This window comes from Phocoena sinus, chromosome 7 (genome assembly GCF_008692025.1).
Source record: "Phocoena sinus isolate mPhoSin1 chromosome 7, mPhoSin1.pri, whole genome shotgun sequence".
Lineage (NCBI taxonomy): Eukaryota > Metazoa > Chordata > Mammalia > Artiodactyla > Phocoenidae > Phocoena > Phocoena sinus.
The window spans coordinates 11574007-11593261 of NC_045769.1; the positions used below are offsets into that span (position 1 = coordinate 11574007).

The 19255-nt window shown below is 44.1% G+C and overlaps 1 protein-coding gene across 8 annotated transcripts in view; it reads left to right on the forward strand.

The window, feature by feature from the left end:
- COL4A4 (collagen type IV alpha 4 chain) overlaps window positions 1-19255 on the forward strand; it is a 146891-nt gene that overhangs the window by 27023 nt on the left and 100613 nt on the right. For all 8 annotated transcript variants that reach the window (XR_004350630.1, XM_032636649.1, XM_032636651.1 and 5 more), the window contains 2 exons: window positions 749-826; window positions 18839-18973. Coding sequence is in view for 7 of the 8 variants with exons in the window: in XM_032636649.1 (XP_032492540.1) it covers window positions 749-826; window positions 18839-18973 (213 nt within the window). In the remaining variant the exon portion in view is untranslated. The remainder of the gene's footprint in view (window positions 1-748; window positions 827-18838; window positions 18974-19255) is intronic.

Below are 19255 nucleotides of genomic sequence, written 5' to 3' on the forward strand. Positions count from 1 at the left end.
CAGAATTTGTGAGAAAAAGGGGCTGATTCTTCCCACGGGGCGTGCGTGCGTGTGCGTGTGTGTGTGTTAAAGTTAAGACAAGATGCGACTGTGGGGTCGTTCTCTAAAGAGAGTTGAAGAAAAGCTAGCTAAAAGTGGGGAAAGTGCTCAAATTATTCAAGTCCAAGAGCTTTCTGGTTGAGACACACATTAGAGGGAGCCATCTTGGAGTATTGGCAAATTGTAGGAAGAATAAGTTTAATCCGAGTCCAAGGCTATGACTGCAGTTCTGACCCAGGAGGGCCTCCCTGTGGGACACATACCCTAGCTGATCTTGGAGGTAAAGTAAGAGGGTCTTATTGAAAAAAAGCAAAGCTTATAATTTAAACTTGACACCACTGTGGTGTCTGATTGTGTACACAACTACATAGTTAACATTCTAAGATTGTTCACAACTTGGTAAACGAAATCTTACCGAGAGAGAGATTGCAGAAGATTCCGATTAAAGCAGAGTAGCTTCAGAAGGAGTTTTTTTTTAATCCTGGCTCACATAAACTTTTATCCTGCTCACATAACCATCAACTCTTTTATTATCAAGCCACAATGTAAGTTTTTTGCCTTTTTATATATCAATATTAGTCTTTTCACAGTTTCAGAGGTAAAATTATACTGTGACATTCTCATGAGTTAGATAAACCAACAGTGCTTGTTATAAGGTATATACCATGTACCCATCGAGGTAAACTAAAGCAGATTATTCACTTTCTAGGGTGAAAAGAAGTTTATTGGTCCCTGCGGGGGAAGAGATTGCTCTCTTTGCCAGTGCTTTCCTGAAAAGGGGTCTCGGGTAAGTGATATAAAAATCAGCATGGGAAATGGGAGCGGGAAACGGGAAATTACTAATCAAAGGGCATAAAGCTTCAGTTACGCAAGATGAATAAGTTCTAGAAATCTTCCGTCCAACGTTCTACCCACTCTCAGCAATAATGTTTTGTTCACTTAAAATTTTGTAGAATCACCTTGTACAGAAAGGATCCTGGTGCAAATGGTCCATGCCGGGTCGCCATTATTGATATTCGTGTTGTATATCAACATTTTAAAGGCTCTGTCTGAGAAATTCTGCAGTGTGTTAAAAAGAAAAACAACCTACTTAACTTTGTTTAAAGTAGTGTTTCCAGACATTTGACCACATGACTCTTTTTTGGACAGCACCTATTAAAATCCCGTGGAATAGTGTTCCGTAATCGAAGTGAGAGCTGCATTTATCATGTACTTCTTATGTGCCAGGCACTGTCCTATGTGCTCAAGATGCTTTAGCTCACTGATCCCACACAACAACTCTCTTCCCATCTTACGGTACCATCTGTGCAGTGTCGAAGACTTCAGCACAGAGCAATTAAGTCCACCCAGGACGGTGCTCTTGATGACTACACCCGATTCTCTGCCCGGAGATGCACAGTAACCCTTACGGTATATAGGGTCTCTTACACATTTATTTATGAACCTCTCTCATATATTCTGACCGCAGCAGTTGGCAGGCACTAACTCATCTGTGCTGGAGTATTAGATCAAACCATCCTCTTGATTAAAAATACTTCCACAATCTTCCAAGAAAAGAGTATGTTTCAGAAGTTTTGGACAGTTTTTGAGTCAGATCAGTGATCGTTTTGAAACATGTCCAAATCGATCCCACAGGGCTGTGTGTGACACTCAAAAAACACAAATCAGTCAAGATGAGTCAACAAGGAGGTGAAATGTTACCTTTCTGAGAGAAAGGACCATTTTTTCTCCCACAGCATTGCTTTATCGTCACACGAGTTGTGTGACACATGTGCAGGTCCTTCGTTGTGTTCTTGCTGTAAGCAGCTACCTTGTTGAGCTGAAGTTATGGCAGATCGCTTTCTACTTAAATGGATTTGTTTCTTCTTCAATAAAATTTTGGTGATCAGAATTTATCTCGAGCTTTTCCCAGCCACTTTCATGATACAATTTAAAAACTGCATTTCCAGGAAACAAAGTTAGGACCCTAAAAAAGAGCAGAAGTGCTTTAGCTTTTTTCATGTCAATGGACACAATACTCAGGAAAAAAGCCTGGCGTTTGTGTGAGGTTGTCCCTATAAACGTGCCAAGATTTTAAGACCCTTTGAGCTTGAGGCCCAAGAAAAATGTAGTGATCAGCTCCGTGGCAGGAATGGGATGGGGACACCACAAAACAAAGAGGGACAGTTGTTTTCATGAAGTTGTTTTGATGAAGCCGGCTAGGTGTGGTCCTCTGATTTAATGATGTCGAGACATTTTTTTTTTTTGCTGTCACAGCTGGATGGAGGGGGTGCTACTGGTTCTAGTGAGTCACAGCCATGGATGCTCTTCAATATCTACAATGCACAGGACGGCCCCACATGAAAGAACTGAAAGAACTAGCCATCCTCAAATGCCAGTAGTGCCGAGGTTGAGAAACCCTGCTTTAATCCTACAGCAACTCTCTGAGGCCAGTAGGATTATTACCAGTATTTCCATTGGTCAGTACAAGGAATCTGGATTTACAAGAATTTTAAATCACTTGCTAGTATGTGGAAGAGGCAGGAACCACCTCCTGGTATTTGGTCTCAGCCCCCGAGTTTGCCCCGTGATCAATGAGAAGAGGATTACACTCAGGTTCAAACACCAGTTTTAGCCCTAACTTTTGGGAGCCCTCGTGGTGGCTTGAATCTGCCCAAGCCCCAGTTTCCTCTGCCCAGTTTTCTCCTATTTACCTGCCTGGCGCTTTGTCTTCTGTGTCCTTGGGCCCTAAAACCATCGTAAGCATTTGCACGTGTAGAGGATGCTCTGTCTCTCCCTTCACACAGTCTTCAGCGCCGTGGGTCAGGAGGGCTCACGGGGGTGGGCTGCGCCCCGCCCCGCTGTCTGCGTCCCTGCTTCTGGGTGGTCAGGGAGAGCTGTGTGCGGAGCACCGCCAACCTCTGCTCTTCCCGGCACAGACGGGTCCTTTGTGACAGCACAGGTCGCTGGTGATGTTTTCCAGCTAGGAATTTGGGAACGTGGCTTGTGCATACCCGGCAGGTGGTTTGGAGGCGACCAGCCGACTCGCACATCATCTCTCGAGCCGCCGTGACAGCTCAAGGTGCACTATAAAGACAGGAACGTACCGAATTCCGAGGGTTGAGGCTCTGCCCGAGGCGGCATAGCCCGTGAGTGGAACAGCCAGGCCTTCCTAAGAAGGAAATGATTCCTCTCGTGTGGTCGAATGGCTGAGTGAGTGGTTTGTTCAGCCCCAAATCAAAACTGCTGTGTCTGCAGCGAGGGTTGGGTGCCAGGCTGGGTGAGGGTTTCAACTGGAGATGGAAGCTGGGGTTTGAGGGGGAGTTGGGATGCATCAAAGGGCAGGTGCCAAGGGGGGGCTCCCTCATCTCACCGCTGTACCGCTGGAGGCTCACAGCCCAGCCTCAACATGTGTTCTCATCAGTAATCACTGTGACCTCCCGTTGGACCATCTCCTGCTGCATCAGCTGGGCCACTCACTCTCCCTTGAACATAATCTAAATATTCCCACTCCTCTACCTTTTTATTTTTTTAGAAGAATAATTATAGTAGTTTTTATTGTAATATTCATGTATGCTTATTATAGACCATTTAGATAATACTGGAAAACTAGAAGGCACAACATAAATCATCCATGGATTCACTACAAGGAAGCAATCACTCAATATTTATTAATTTTTTGACACACCACCTCTACCCTTTTCTGGAAAGCCTTCCCACTTCCACTCGGCCTCCATCTTGAGCCCTCCTCAAAGGAGCTCAGAAGAGACGCTGCCCCCATAAGGCCTCCTGCCTGTCCCAGCTGGTGTGGATGGGTCCCCCCGTGTGAACCTGCTTCCCTTCTGTGATGCTTCTCATACCCTGACCTCTGCTTGGGTTCGAGTGTGGCTCTGTCTGACCCTCTTGATTAGATTGTCAGCCCGTGCTCCTTAAAGGGGGCTGTGTGGACATGTGCGAAATGTTAATGCTGGCTCCCGGCCCATCGTGGATGCTCTAGAAATAGAAGTTGCCTATGTTTGTTTCTCCTCTTTGAGAGATGGGGGTCCTTTTTTGGTATTTCTTTGAGGTGATCACAGCAGATGGCACCTAACAGGTAGTTAATAAATACACATAAATCAATAACTTAAAATTCAGAGCTCAGCCTGGACAGGATTTGGGAGCCTGAGCTGGTGGCCACATGCAGCATGTATGTGGGGACACCCACCAAGTCCAAGGGAAACGGGAACGGAATTAGTGGTAAGTCTCTCCCTCCCGCGTCTTTTTTTCCCGCACACAACATGTAAACCTGGTAGTAAGTGACCATCTCACAGAGTTCAGATTTTCTTGGAATTTCAGGTAGGGCCAGAAATAAGCACTTCGAGCCACAGAAAGGAGCATGACCGTTGCTGTACTCAGATCTTTTAAAGGTTCAGTAGCATCCTGCATTCTCAGTGTGGGACACTGGGGATCACCCCTTTGGTCTTTCTGGTTTTCAGAGCCCTCACCTGGGAAATAAGGGTTTGTGCTGGAGGGCTGGTCCTGTCCCTCCCAGCCCTAACACCCTGTGGTTCTGTGACGTGTGGCACGACTTTTCACATGTGACAGCGATTTACTGGCTTCCAGAATACTTCGTGACTCTGCCTAACGTTTACCCAAGCATCATTATGGTCCCTCTTTAAGGATATGAATGAGGTGGACTTGGGCAGGATTTTAAATTATTCTGTATCTGTTTCAAGGGAAGAATCTCTGTTTCTTTGATGGAGGTCTTCTTGTAGGGAAAATGACATGTCTTCATAGACTAGGATGGGACCTTTTGTAAGTTCTGCTTTAGTAACTAGTTTGATAATAAAGACACCTTCTGTACTTTTTTCCAGAATAAAGTATATTTGTATTGTTTTCCATTCAAGGGCGTCTAGTAACTGTTAAGTCAATAGAACTTTACAGTTTGGTAGCTTTATACACAAGAAGGTCAAATGGCTTAAAACTCAAGGCCTGTCTTAGTTTTTTTTGGTTTGAAAACCAAAATCACACATCAGCAAACCAGTCTTTCCTTTGGGACTTTTAAATCACTAAAGTATATACAAGTATCTTTCCTGCAATTTCATTCACTTGTCCCTCACACTCCTAAGAGCTTGCATTCCATTATAAAAATGGAATTTCCTTGGGTAGTTTTAACTGTTGTTAACATTTTTCATATCATTACATTTTTTGCACACAAAGTTCTAGAATTCAACCTCTTTATCACTCACACAGCTGCGTTCTGGTACACTCTCTAACTGTAGCCTGATAAATGGTTCAGAGCAATTATTTTCATGTCCCAAAGTTTGCGTTAAGTCAATTATATTACATTTTGATAGAAGCAAGTTCCAGTGACAGCAGAGAAGTTGGCAGATTTGGTCTGTCACCACCCCTTCGTGTTTTGGTTTTGATTTCTTCTTTTTCTTGCTGCTTCTTTCTCCTCCAAGCGCCAACTCCCTAGCTCATTGTGTCTCTACTGGAGAATTCTCTGATAGATGCTGACACACTCAGCGGCCTTCAGGGGACAGCAGGTGACCTGAGTGAGGGGCCCTGGGAAGGGGCCTCAGCCTTGGAGACTATATGAGGAGCAGAGCAGGGCGCTTGTCATGTAAAGGCATCAGAATTCAGAATTAAACAAACAAACAAACATAGTGCCTAACAATTAAACAAATTTCCTGGTAGAATTCAACCCACCACGTGCCAGCTTGTAACTGGTTTAGCTTGTTAAAGTGTTCTCCTTGTCATGAATATTAAGCTTAAATTTTGAAGAATGGAAAACTTGCAGAAGTTGAAAGAATGAATCTTTTATGTCAGTGCATGAGGAAGTATTTCTGAACAGGGTATGGGAGACCTGCGGGGGTAGAGGGGGGATATATGCCTATCACTTTATATTATTTGGCCTATTAGCTGTCACTAATAGCTGATATCTATGCAGAGGAATAACTCCAACTAATTAACATGGCTTTCAGCGTGCTTGACAATCTGTCTCTTTAGATCCAGCGTTTGTGCTTGAAAAAGGAGAGAAAGCAAGCTCATATCTGCCTGCTACTTTCATTAAATAATTTGCCAGTATTATTTACCAAACAGGTCAAGTGTACAAAACCTCACTGAGGAATCCTGGTTGCAGAGGATGTCTGAAGGTAGATTTTGGCATCTCTGCCCCAGTCAGTCACCTCATTAAACGGGCAGTGATTTGCAGCCTGAACCCTTGGTCTCCTGTGTGGAGTTCAATCCCATAGCAACGATGATTGCTGAGCTCTGCGACCCAGTGTGGACCGTGGCCAGGCGGGCGCAGAGCTCAGCAAATGTGGGGCTAGGCTGAACTTGAGAGGATCAAGGTCATTACCAAAGTGGAGTCAGCCTTTGTTGTTGGTGAGAAATAAGGTGCATCTCAAAGCAGGGCGTATTCCACACAGGAACACAGGGAGTGGTGTTTGTAATTCTGAGAATACCTCTCTAGTGCAAAGGTAGCCTCCGACTAAACTAGTTGAAATGCTGAATTACAGAGTTTTTAGGAAAGAAAAGTGTACTTCTCCTTTCAAATACCATTTTCAATAAGTTGCCAAGAAATCCCCAGGGAAACATATGTCTCCAAGGTGCTCTTTTGCCACTCCTCTGTCATACATATATGAACTTGCAGTTCACTCAGCAAATAAACATTCATTCATTCAGCAAACAGCCGTTGAGCATTCACCGTGTGCCAGGCATCTGACGAGGCTGTGAGGCCTCGGGGATAAAGAGGACAGTCCCTGTGGCCTGGAGCTCGGGTTCCAACAGGAGAGACAGATTCACCTCCCAGCCGTTATTTCTGGGTGCCTGATGAGTGCCAGGCGTGGGGTGGTCTAGGTGCTCGGGATGCATCAGGGAAGAGGACAGACGAAGATCCTGGTGCCCTCCCCAGGTGGATATTTGGTGCCCTACCTTGATTTTGCACTGGAGCCTGTGCGTGTGGTAGGCAGTGCCGGGGAAGCTTGGACCTGGTGGAACTGGCGGTCAACTAGCAGTGGCCTGGTGGAAGCACGGTGTATTCATTCCTAGGGCTGCTGTAATAATGACCACATATCTATCTGGTGGCTTTAGACAACAGAAATTTATTTTCTCACAAGTTCTAGAGGCCAGAAGTCCACCAGCAGGGTGTCACCATTGCCATACGCTCTCCATAGGCAATAGGGGAGACCCCCATTCCCTGCCTCTTCCAGCCTCTGGTGCTGCTGGAGTTCCTTGGCTTGTGGCTGCATCACTCTCATCTCTGCTTCCGTCTTCACATCAGCTTCTCCTCTGTGTGTGTGTTTCAAATCTTCCTCCATGTCCCTCCACGTCTTATAAGGATACATATAATGGCATTTATACCTAGATAACGCAGGACAAAATCCTCGTCTCAAAATCCTTAACTTTACCTCATCGTTTGCCACCTAAGGTGATATGCACGGGTTCTGGGGTTAGGGCGTGCACATATCTTTTTGTGGCCACCCTCCAAACCACTGCAAGTGTTTGGGCAGAGAGAACAGCCCCTACTGAGGCCCTGAATTGAGAAGGAGATGGGGTGGTATGTTTGGTGGACCAAAAGGTGACCGGAAAAGTTTGATCCTGCAGGTGAGGGAGCAAGAGGTAAGGGATGCAGTTGAAAAAGCAGAGATACAGTTTATCCTGAAGAATAAGCAGAGGATTCGAAAGATTTTGGGAAGAGTGGAAACAGGTTGAATTTGCGTTATAAGAAGATCGTTCTGGAAGCTCTTTGGAGAATACAGTGATGGTGGTGCGGGGTGGGAGCAACCTTAGGAAGGACGTCAGGAGGCCGCTGTCGCTGCCCCGGTGGAGGTCACGGTGCCTTAGCAAGGGCGTGGGCGTGGACGTGAGCGTGAGCGTGGGCGGGGTGGGGGAGAGGATGGGTGTCGGAATGTTTGGGAGGCAGACTGGTCGGGAGAAGGAGGCGCCATGCGGGGTTGTCCGGGGTTAGGGTTAGAGGCGCCCAGGACGCCCAGGGGCGTGAGAGCAGCTGTGTGGGTGGCGGCCTGTGGCCGAGGAGCACGTTTTGGGGGATGGTCCTGAGTCCAGCTTTGCATGTGGACGTGTGGCCGGGGCTCCTGAAGGGCGTCCGGGTGAGCGAGGGAAATAGAGGGGTTGCTCAGAGTTGGATGTCATTGACCCCATAGAGAAAGCGAGAAAGAGGGGAGGGCGGCCCAGTGGAGTTGCAGGGGCAATCCCACCCAGCCCGCCTGCCCCCAGAGGAAGGGGAGCCAGCACGGGAGACACAGGCAGGGGAAAACAGGGCCAGGGCCAGGGGCAGGGACACCGGGAGAGCAGAGCAAGGAAGAGGGAGGGAGAGACGCCTGGGTTCAAGCTTCTCAGGTGCTGACCAGGGGCTCTCAGCGCTGCCTGTTCCGTTCCCACAGCAGGTGGGCGATGCTGGGCTGATGGTAAACGCTGTTTCTAAAAATGGGAAAACCACTCTTCCATGACCTGGCTCAAGGGGTGGCCTTATTTTTTTTTTTTTTATTGAAATATGGTTGATTTACAATGTTTCAGGTGTACAGCAAAGTGATTCAGTTTTATACACACACACACACACCCCACACACACGTTCTTTCTAAGATTATCTTCCATTTTAGACTATCGCAAGATATTGAATATAGTTCCCTGTGCTATACAGTAGGTGGGGGACCTTATTTATTGATCGGTGGCAAAGCCGTGTCTTCTAGTTCTCAGTGCAGTGTTTTTTTTTCCCACTGCACCAAGCTGCCTCTTAAGAAAACAGCTGATCTTCTTACATTTTGTATCTATGTCATAGGAGATGATGGATGTTCACTCCACTTACTGTGATTCATTATGCTGTACGTCTTTTTTATCTTTTTTGTTTGTTTGTTTGCTGCACCGTGCGGCTTGCAGGATCTTAGTTCCCCGACCAGGGATCGAACCTGGGACTGAGGAATTCCCACTGTTTTACTGAGATATAATTGATACACCACTGTATAAGTTTAAGATGTACAGCATAGGGAATTTCCTGGTGATCCAGTGGTTAGGGCTCCACGCTTTCACTTCTGAGGGCCAGTTCAGTCCCTGGTCAGGGAATTAAAATCCTACAAGCCGTGTGGCATGGCCAAAAAAAAAAAAAAGAACCTGGAAGAAAAAAAGATACAGAAAATATAGCTTATTAATTAAATAAAAAGACATTAATAAGTGAGTTTTACCTGACTGGTTTGGAAGACCACCTTATTGTCCTGCTTGTGTTTATGAAAAAAAATAGTATTCATTTTACATCCATTAAAAAAAAAACACACACAGCTGAAGATCCTGAGTCAGCGTTACTACAGGCTAAACTGACAAATTTATGCCCTCATTGAGTGAGGTGAACTTAAGGTACAAGAAAATACTCTGCCATTGCAGTCCGGTCTCCTTGGATTGTCTACTCTTTGAGTAAAACCTTTTTGTTATTTATTTTATGATCCTTCTAGATCTCCAGCAGTCCTTACATCTGTGATACAGGAGGACCCTGGAGGCACCAGCTCTTTAGCTGCGCATTGATTCCCGTTTGAGGGTTTAAGCGATGTTATAGCGCCACCTCGGGGCTGAACGGTTGAATTTCAGTCAAGTGTTAAAAAGGCAGAGGGGTGCTGCCGAAGGCTTCTTTGTTGATTTTAATAATAAAAGGCCATGAGTATATGTTTAGAATTTATACTGTGTAAGGCAGTAGCCAAGGTGCTGAGGTGGTAATAAAAATTTACACGGATTCCTGGCCTCAAAAATCTTACTGGACGACATCACCCCAAGCAGATATGAAAGTTACATGCCCAAAACAATAATGGAAAAGAGATGCTGAGCCTATTTAGGTATTATGTTAATTGTTTGAGGGTGGACATGAGAGTTTGTACCAGAGTGAGATTAATAAGGACTAGGGTGAAAAGGGAAGCATGTATGACTCTGCTTGCCCAGGTGGTAGCCAAGTGGCCTTGGGTCACTTGCTTCATCTCTCTGAGGCTCAACTTCCTCATTTCAGAATGAAAAAGTAGATACAGGATGACTTTTTGCTTTAAGGATGTAAGGATTCCATGAGAAGAATGCACAGTGCTGTGTCAGTGCCCAGAATGGAGTAAGTGCTCAGTGAAGGGTACGCTAACATCGTCATCATCATTTTCATCATTGCTGTCATCATAGTTTTGGTTGGAGGAAGGTTGAATTTGAGCTACAGATGAACAAAGGCTGCTATTGCCTCAGGCAAACAGAAGGCGCAAGTGTAATTGGAGCAGAGGGTGTAGGTGTGGACACACAGGGACTAGGGTTGGCTGGGGTGGAGGAAGGTAGACTGTGCTCATTGCAGGTGTTGATGGAAGCAATAACACAGCAAAGGGAAGACTGAAGGTCAGTTGACAGTTACATGTGGAAATGGGGAGGAGACTGGAGTTAGAGAAGCTGGGGAGGCTGGTGCTTGTGTCCCCCACCTGAGATGACCAGACCACGACCCAGGGTCTCCACGGTGGGATGAAAGAAAGACAGACACCTGAGACTTAATTCAAAGAAAGATGTGATAGGCTTGGTCTTGGGACGGAATGGATGAGGAGGGAAAGGGGGATCACCAAAGCTGACAGCTGCGTGGGAAGTTTAAATGATGGAAGGAACCAAGTTGCCATCTGCTGAGTCAGGGAAAAAAAAGGCAGGGAAACTAGTCTGGGATGAGCTCACCTCTGATATGATGAGTGTAAATTTACAGGGAAGAAGATTCAAGGAAGTTTCTAGAAAACAGAGATAGAGGATGGGACTAGAAAGTTAGATTTGAGAACCACAAAAATGGAGGTAACTCATTTGATGAATACTATTGTTTCCCCCCCAAAAAAAACTTCATAAGAGAAAATAAAATACATCAAGATAAAGTGTTTAAAATGTTTACAAATAAGATAAGGCTGGAAGCAGTTGAAATGTCATGGTAGGCAGAGCGTGAGTGTGGTTTAGTGCAGGGACCCTCCATGGTGCCAGGATGACGCCATGGAAGGAGGTGAGGTTTGGAGAGAAACTGACTGATCCAGGTATGAACCCAAGCTCACTAGGCACCTCAGTTTGAGTAAGCTAGACCCCCCTAGGCTTTCCTCATTTCTACAGGGATAAAAATCTCAGTGTTGCTGGTTGGTTTAAGTGAGGAAGGGTATGGACACTGGGAGGCACATAACCAAGCTTAATAAAGAAATACCTTCCCCTTCCTGCGACACTTTTGATGATCAATGTCATGATCTTATTGACCAAGGTTAATTTGGAAATTTATGTGTAACTAGTATAATAAAATCATCTTTCTTACTCATTTGTTTGTTCATCCATTCATTCATTCATTTATACTTCCTTGCACTGATTCTCTGGTTAAAAAAGAGCAAGAAGTAGCACAAAAAGTGTGTTTGTACATGCATTTGTCATTGTATATCTGTAGCTATTTCTCTCAATCCTCATACTGCTAAAATGACAAAGGATTTCTTAGATTTTTGTCATTCCCCATAGGGTTTGGGCCCTGGAGGCAAGCAGATCCGTGGCAGCCCAAAAGACTGTTGTGGAGATTTGCATTTTAAAAATGTACATATCCTCTTATCTGTTGGTCTCATCTACCAAGTGTTGTGAAATAAAAATAGTTTGATCTTAGCCCAGCTCCAGAAACGTGCCTGACACAGACGATTAACAAGACAGAATCCTAAAGGAATGTTCCGGCTTCAGAGAGCCAGGTGTAGGATTCCATGTCCACTCCGATTGCCTCCATCCTTTATATGTACAGCTGGCCCGAGAGCCCAGTGCACCTGTAGCCACAGTGGGGAGGCGCGTATAACAGGTCTGATGACACGGTGTCAGCCTGGCCTTTGGGTAGAAGACGATGGCCTGGTGGCTTCCCATGGCATGCCAGAGCTTCCTCAGGTGTCAAGCCGATTGGCATTTCTGGATTTAGTGAATCCGTTTTCTGACTTCATTGTCTCTCACAGAAAGTCGGAAACCACAGAGGCAATTCCATGTAAAAAAAAAAAAAAGAAATTCAGAGATCCCGCATCTGGAAGCCAGCCATTCCCCTGGGCATTTTTTCTTTTTGCTACAGTGACTTCAGTGCAGTGGTCCATTGCCTATCGTGGGTGGAGGGTGCATGGGTAGGAGTGGACTATTTCTTTAAAATTTTTTATTTTAAAGATGCAAAATTCCTGTGATTATTTAATGATTCTGTAGTTATAGAAATGTCTTTTCTGGGCTTGCTATTTATGTATGCCCCTTCATCCCGAAGTTAATTCTGGTGTAGTCTGATAAATTAGTAAGCTCAACTATTTACTTTTAAACATCGTCTTTTTTTCTTTTACTGACTCCTTGTTTTACATGAAATAACGAAAGTGGAATTGTTCTCTCCATCACTGTGGATAAATTATTTACTCAAATTGGGTGAACTAACAATGACTATTTCAAAGATTGGTGTTTGGGAAGTTTCTGTGAACAGGTTTCTGACAGATTTAATACTGTTTTACAAGGTTTAGAGTATTTTTTACATTTATCCTGTAATAAAATACCTATTAAGAGGAAAAAACAGCACTGCATAGAAAACAAACCACAGTCTGCCCTGTATAAAAGTAGGCATTTAGTGCTTTCTGTTAGTTTTTTCACTTTTCAAGGTAGGGGTTGTGTTTGCCATTTAGCATGGTTGAAAAGAAGATGGAGGCCACCTGTGTCATATCTCAACAACAATAGACACCAGACATTACTGTGTTCAAGGCCACTTGCTCTGCTCGCCCCAGCGTGGAATCATCTCAGATCTGCATAGCTATTCTCAGCCAGACTTCTAGGGATGTCAGTTTAGAGACAGGAGAAAGCAGATCCTTTTCCTCCTTTACAGTCTTCCTTTGGGTTGGGTGGGTGGATCTGACATTATTTTATTTTTATTATTTTATTAAGTATTTATTAATTTATTAAGATTTAAATTATTTTATTAATTATTGTTTATTAATTCTATTTTTAATTATTTTTAAGATTAATTATTTTATTAAGATTTTATTAACATTATTTTATTAAGTATTTGTTGTTCTCTGCCTGTCTTAACATCGTGGCCTTGGGCACCTAGACTCTGTCTTCCAGGAGCTCACGGTCCGGTGGATGTAGGTCTGGGAACTTACAGACAAAGAGGTGATCACAGGAGCCAGTGAGAAGTGTTATTATAGAGGTGGCTTGGAGAGGCATTTAATTCTGAAGGGTTTGGGGCCAGGGCAGGAGATCACTGGAGTCTTTCGGCGGGGGGGCAGTCGGGGATTGAGAGATGACATGGAGGGCATGGGAGGGACACTTCAGGGACAAGACACCGAAGTCTGTGAAAGAACAGAGCTTGTTGAGAAATGGCAGGGATGTCAGTGTGACCCATCAGGGCTGGGGGAGGAGGGGGAAGGGGGGGAGGAAGAATTTAATAATGCAAATTCCCATCCCTCGTTGTACTTCTGTTCGTGAGTGTTTTAGATGGCACTTTCTCAAACCAGGACACATTTCTATGTTGAATGGAGTTTTATCATTCTTGCCCCAGTGCTGAATATTTCCACTCCTTTTTGTTTTCTCCCCAAAGTTCCATTAGCTCCCTGGATCCGGCATCACGTGTCTAAAATGAAATACATTAAAGAGAATTATAGCCAGTGAATTGGCTGTCCTCTCTGTTACCCTTTATGTTCAAACATGCATTTTGTTGTTTTTAAATAATACGTTATTGTGAAGTACAGCATTCACAAAAGATAATTTAGGAGTCTCTGTGAATTATATGTAAGACACAAAGATAATTTCCAAACTTAATGAAAAAGCAGTTATTTCCTGAGCCTTTAATTTAGGAAAAATGGGAGCTTTTCACTTATGGTAATTAATCTAAACCAAGTAAGATTAAAACCGGTAGAAAAGGTCAGCTGAATTCATTATTTATTCTTACTTCTAGATTGTAGTTTAAAAATTGTATAATACCTAGAGAAAAGTAATATGCCCTCAAAGTGCCCCCAGATGGTTTGTGCCCATAGAATTGACTTTATATATTATTGTTGTCTTTTCTGTAACACATATTTATACATTTAAGCTTCCTTGAAAATGCTGAGCTTTTAGTATTTTTATGGATACTCAAGAAATAGTAGCTATTATAATGATGATGAAAAAGCATGAAGAGAAGGGAAAGTACAAACAAAGTATGATTTTGATTTATAAAATTTAGGCAGATGGTAAAGTTTGTCAGTAATGTTAGTAAGGTCAATGACTTAATGATGAAAGAAATCGTAATTAATCTTTATTATAAAAGTCACATTTGCTGTTGGTAAGATGCTCACAAAACAGACTTTATCATTGCCCTGGTTTGCATTTCTCACTCTTGAGATGTGGTAATGTGCCATTTCTTGTATATCCGTCTAGAAATGTTCATTTACAAACATATATGTTAAGAAAATGTATGTCCATTTGTTTCTCTACCGGTGGAATCATATGATGCACGGCTTTTTTTCCCCACTTAACAATGAACTATTTATAATAACAATCATGTATGATAACAATAGCTAGCATTACTGTGCAGGCACTATGCTACACACCTTACATGCATTGTTCTTTTTATGTCCACAAGCCACTGACAGATAAAGAAGCTGAGGAACAGAGGGGTTAAGAAACGTGCCCAAGGTCCCACAGCTAGTAAGTGTGGGCCTGGGCTTCACACACAGGCGCTGACTGCAGAGCCTGGAGCTCAGTCACTCTGTTTCTTCTTCATGAGCACCACAAGGCTGTCCTATATCCATCCAGAGAGACCTACTTCATCCTTCAGTATCTGGGCCCTGTGCATTTCCCTGAGGCCTGTTACTTCAGTGCTCCTGTTTTGCGGGGGAGTTAAGGGGGGGTCTCCATCTGCCAGTCTCTTCATCTCTTTGTCTGTGGGCTTTCTCAAAGCCCCAGGAGCAGATACTTCCCACCCACCATCAGTGGCCCTCCACCAGTGAGGTAAACACCCTAACTCCCTTACCCCGGGCTGGATAACTCTGAGGTATGTATTCTACCTTGACACCCAGAGTTTCTGCTCTGGGTTAAGCTCCAGTAACCCACGGTGGTAACTGGCTTGATAGCACAGCCTTATGGGCTGCCTTTCCTTCTCTGTGTCACATCCCTGCTCCTTCATCCCGTTTCCTTCTTACCGTGTCTCCTTTATTCTCAATTAAACCATTTGCATTGATGCTGTGTCCTAATTTGCTTCTGGGGCACCCAGACTAAGACAGCCTGTGCGGTATTTCATTGTATGAAGATACCATAATTTATTCAATCAGTTTCATTTGGGATTTTTATGGGATTTCCAGTTTTTCTTGATATTACCAAAGATGATGTGGTGAATATTCTTGCATTATTGTCTTTAGACCAGGACAAGCAGGGCTCCTGACCCCAGGCCCCGCCTCAGGCAGGGCCGCACTGGGGACCAGGACCGATGGGTCCCAGCATCTGTTTCTTCCCTTTAAGGTTGTTAAAACTCAAGACAGTTTAGGTGATACAAACAAATTTTATTTAACACCTCATGAAGTGGGCAGCCTCTGTTCCCGAGGATCTGGAGAACTGCAAAATGGGGAGAAATCGAGAAACCTTTATAGGATAAAGAATAAGGAACGAGGAAGAGAAAAATAGAAATGAATAAGGAACAAGGAAGTACGCGTAGAGCCCAAAGTTGGCTTGGCGTCTGGCAATTAGCTGCCTGGATGGATTCCATTTCTGCTTATAAGGAGCATTTACAGGGGCACAGAAGTTACATAAATTGGCTGAAGTGGCACCCAGGCAGCAGCGGCGCCATCTTGGGCTTAAAAGTAGTTTCAACAGGATGCTCTCTGACCCTTTATCCAGTGGGAGTTGACCGCATGAGGAGCCCTGGGGTTCATGCTCTTGGGCTGGGCTGGGGCCCCATGGCCGGGCCCTGGTATCCAGAGGGTGGCCGCCTAATAGGACAGCCTCCCTTGCCCGCTTGTGGGGTTTTGTTATTCGTTCATGGAATTCCTGAGATTGGGTCACCAGAATGACACTGATACACTGATTTCAGGTGACTCAAATTTTTATGTAGGTGGGACTCTCCAAAACATATTTTTCTCTGGGCCCCATACACCCGAAGGATAGCCCTACATTCTTATACAGAGTCCCGTGCACGGTTAGAGTTGAGCACTAAGGTTGAAATTGCCCAGAGGTTTAAAAGTTCTAAGCAGATATCTCCTGAAATCCACTCAGCTTTTCTCTCCACATATCAAGACTTACTTGCTCTTTGAATGCAGTTATCTGTGTTGTTTGGGTCGGGAAAGGGGATATTAAATGATTTTTTCTTAAATCTTTGGAAAAATTTTTAAAAAGCATAAAATAATTGCAGGTGACAGCCTGACTTCAGATGAATACAGAGTGTTTTCAAACTGTAGTGAAATAAAGCATGGATTTTGACACGTGTTAGACAACACAGCTGGACGCATTAGCCACCACAGGGCATGGTGTCATGTGACCAGATCACCCTGCATCGGCGAAAGCCTTGTTATAAACATCTCATTATGAAGCTTCTCTTTACCTAATCTAAGAGTATTATCTTAAGAATGCAAAAGCGAGTTATTTAAAAAAACATATGAATCTAAGATACTTTCTGCTCACATCAAATTATAGACAGAGATTGAATGCTGAGGCTAGAAGTATCATTTAGAAACCCTGGTTTTAGATTCTTAAATTCATTTGAAGAGCCTCCTTGTTCCCATGAGTTGATTATTTCATAAAAAGTAAACAAGTTTGAATGTGTAAAATCAATCTGTATGTCATAAAGATTACATTTGATAGAATAGCTTTTTGCAGCATTCAAAAATCACTTTCCCGATCATACAGGGCCCTCGTAGAGTGTGTCTGGAGCGGATGGGTGGTCAGGCTGGACCACTAAGCCTGTGAGCATAGTCACTGCCACGTCTATCCCTCATTCATTCATTCATTCCTGAGCCAAAGGCCACGGTAGATGGTAGATGGAAGACTTAACTGGTGAGCAGATATCCCTGCCCTTATGTTGCTAGTGTTTAGTCAGAGAGCAGACAACAAACTAATGGGCAAATACATAATTTAAAAAATGTGAAATGCTAAGATGCTAAGAAGGAAGTGGACAGGATACCCTGAGGGAGACTCATGGGGGTGAGGTTGAATTGGAGATCCTACTTCACTGGTGGCAGTTTAGGAGAGATCCACGTTATGTGCAGATCTAGAGAGAATGCTCGCACCGAGGCCCGAAGACAGAAAAGAGCAGTGTGGCTGGGACTTAGTGAGTGTGGGGCGGGCACAGCATGGGGTGCAAGGGAATCTGGGGCCACACCCTGTAAGGCCTGGAAGGGAGGAGCACGAGGTTTATTCTACATGTAGTGGGAAGACAAGGAAAGTTTAAAAAGCAGGGCCATGCCATGATCTGATTTGTTTTTTTTGTTTTTTTAATAAATGTATTTATTTATGGCTGCATTGGGTCTTAGCCGCTGCACGCGGGCTTTCTCTAGTTGCGTTGCTGTGCGTGGGCTTCTCGTTGCGGTGGCCTCTCCTGTTGTAGAGCACCAGCTCCAGGCGTGCGGCCTCAGTAGTTGTGGCTCACAGGCCCAGTTGCTCCGCGGCATGTGGGATCTTCCCAGACCGGGGCACGAACCCGTGTTCCCTGCATTGGCAGGCAGACTCTTAACCACTGTGCCACCAGGGAAGTCCCTCTGATTTCTGTTTTAATGTCACTTGAAGAGAGGCAGGGAGGAGGGTTAGAGGAAGCTGGAAAGCCATCTGGGAGCCTGGAACACCGGTCTCACTGATGCTGACCTGTAGGGTCACAGCAAGGCAGACAGTGGGGTGGGTGAGTTTCAGACCCATTTCGGGAGTGAAATGCTAGGACTCGATCATGGGTTAAATGTAGGTGTGGTAGAAAGAGGAATATCCAGGATGAATCCCAGGATTCTGGGGCTGGATTCTGTGTAGATAGAGAATCAAATTTGGGGGTAAAATCAAAAGTTCCATTTTGGATTTTTTTAAGCTGAGGGTACCATCGTATTCAAGGAGATGTCAAAGAGGCAGCTAGATACGATCATCCGGAAGTTAGAGAAACTGATGCTGAGACATACCAACCTTCCTACTCCTAGAAAGAGCTGTGAGACTCCCTGTCGTAACTGAACATTCATTCACTGCAACAGTGCATCTAAATGCAACGGAGAACAGGCTTAAAGGGAGCAAGGAGTTCCTCATCTTTGTCCCGGAGATGTTCCCACTGTGGGTTTAGGGGGAGAACTGAGTTCCTGAAACTTTGCCTAAAATAAAAGGTGATGTTTTCATTCATGGAAAGAAAGTTGGATTGCATAAAAATACTGTGACATGGAGAGCCTGATTCCAAATTATGGATAAGAAATTAAATAAAAGCAGCTAAAAAAGAAATGTCTCCCCCTAAAAGGGCAGACAAATTATGAGCCATTTGAAGTAAATAAAATATCTGGCACTTTTTCCGCACTCTTACCTTGTGTCACTTACGTAATGTTAGTGAGACCTTGATTTTTAAAAATTCCTTACTGCACTAAACAGCTCAAGATTTATGAATTTCAATGACAGAATGAAAATAGTAAGAGAACTATAATCAGTTTATAGATGTGTGTGTACATGCAGTAATTCACATTTATCGTACAGCTTTGATTCAGATTGAAAAAGGCAACATTTTCTTTTTTTATAATTAATTGATCGTTTGTGCTTCTATTATTAGAGTTTGCTCCATCTTTAATTTTCCAGTCTTCTGTAAACCCAAGTCACCATATTTTTTTGTTAGAAAACATTACTTAAGAGTCATCCATCCCCCTGCCTTTTTAATCTTGCTTCTCAGGGTCAACCAGGACCACCAGGGCCACAGGGTCCTATTGGACCCCTGGGGCCACCAGGACCCATTGGAATTCCAGGAGAGAAAGGGATGAGAGGTGACAGTGGCCTTCCTGGAGCAGCAGGTGACAAGGGTGATAAGGTAAGCCTCTTCTTAAGTGAAAGATTCATATTAAACCCTCACCAGAATTGCTATGCCAGATTTTTTAATAATCACGAGTAGTACCTATCTGAACCTTAGAAAAATCAAATCTAAACTCCTCTTGGATATTCAGTACTCATTCCTAACCCCTTTCCAGAGGAGCATGCCTTTCTTTACCTTTTCTAGACACTTAAATACATGAGTTTACCCAGTAAGGAGTGGTTTTCTTTATGGCTTTTTAAAACAACCTAACTGATGCTATATGTATCATGCAGAGCCTTT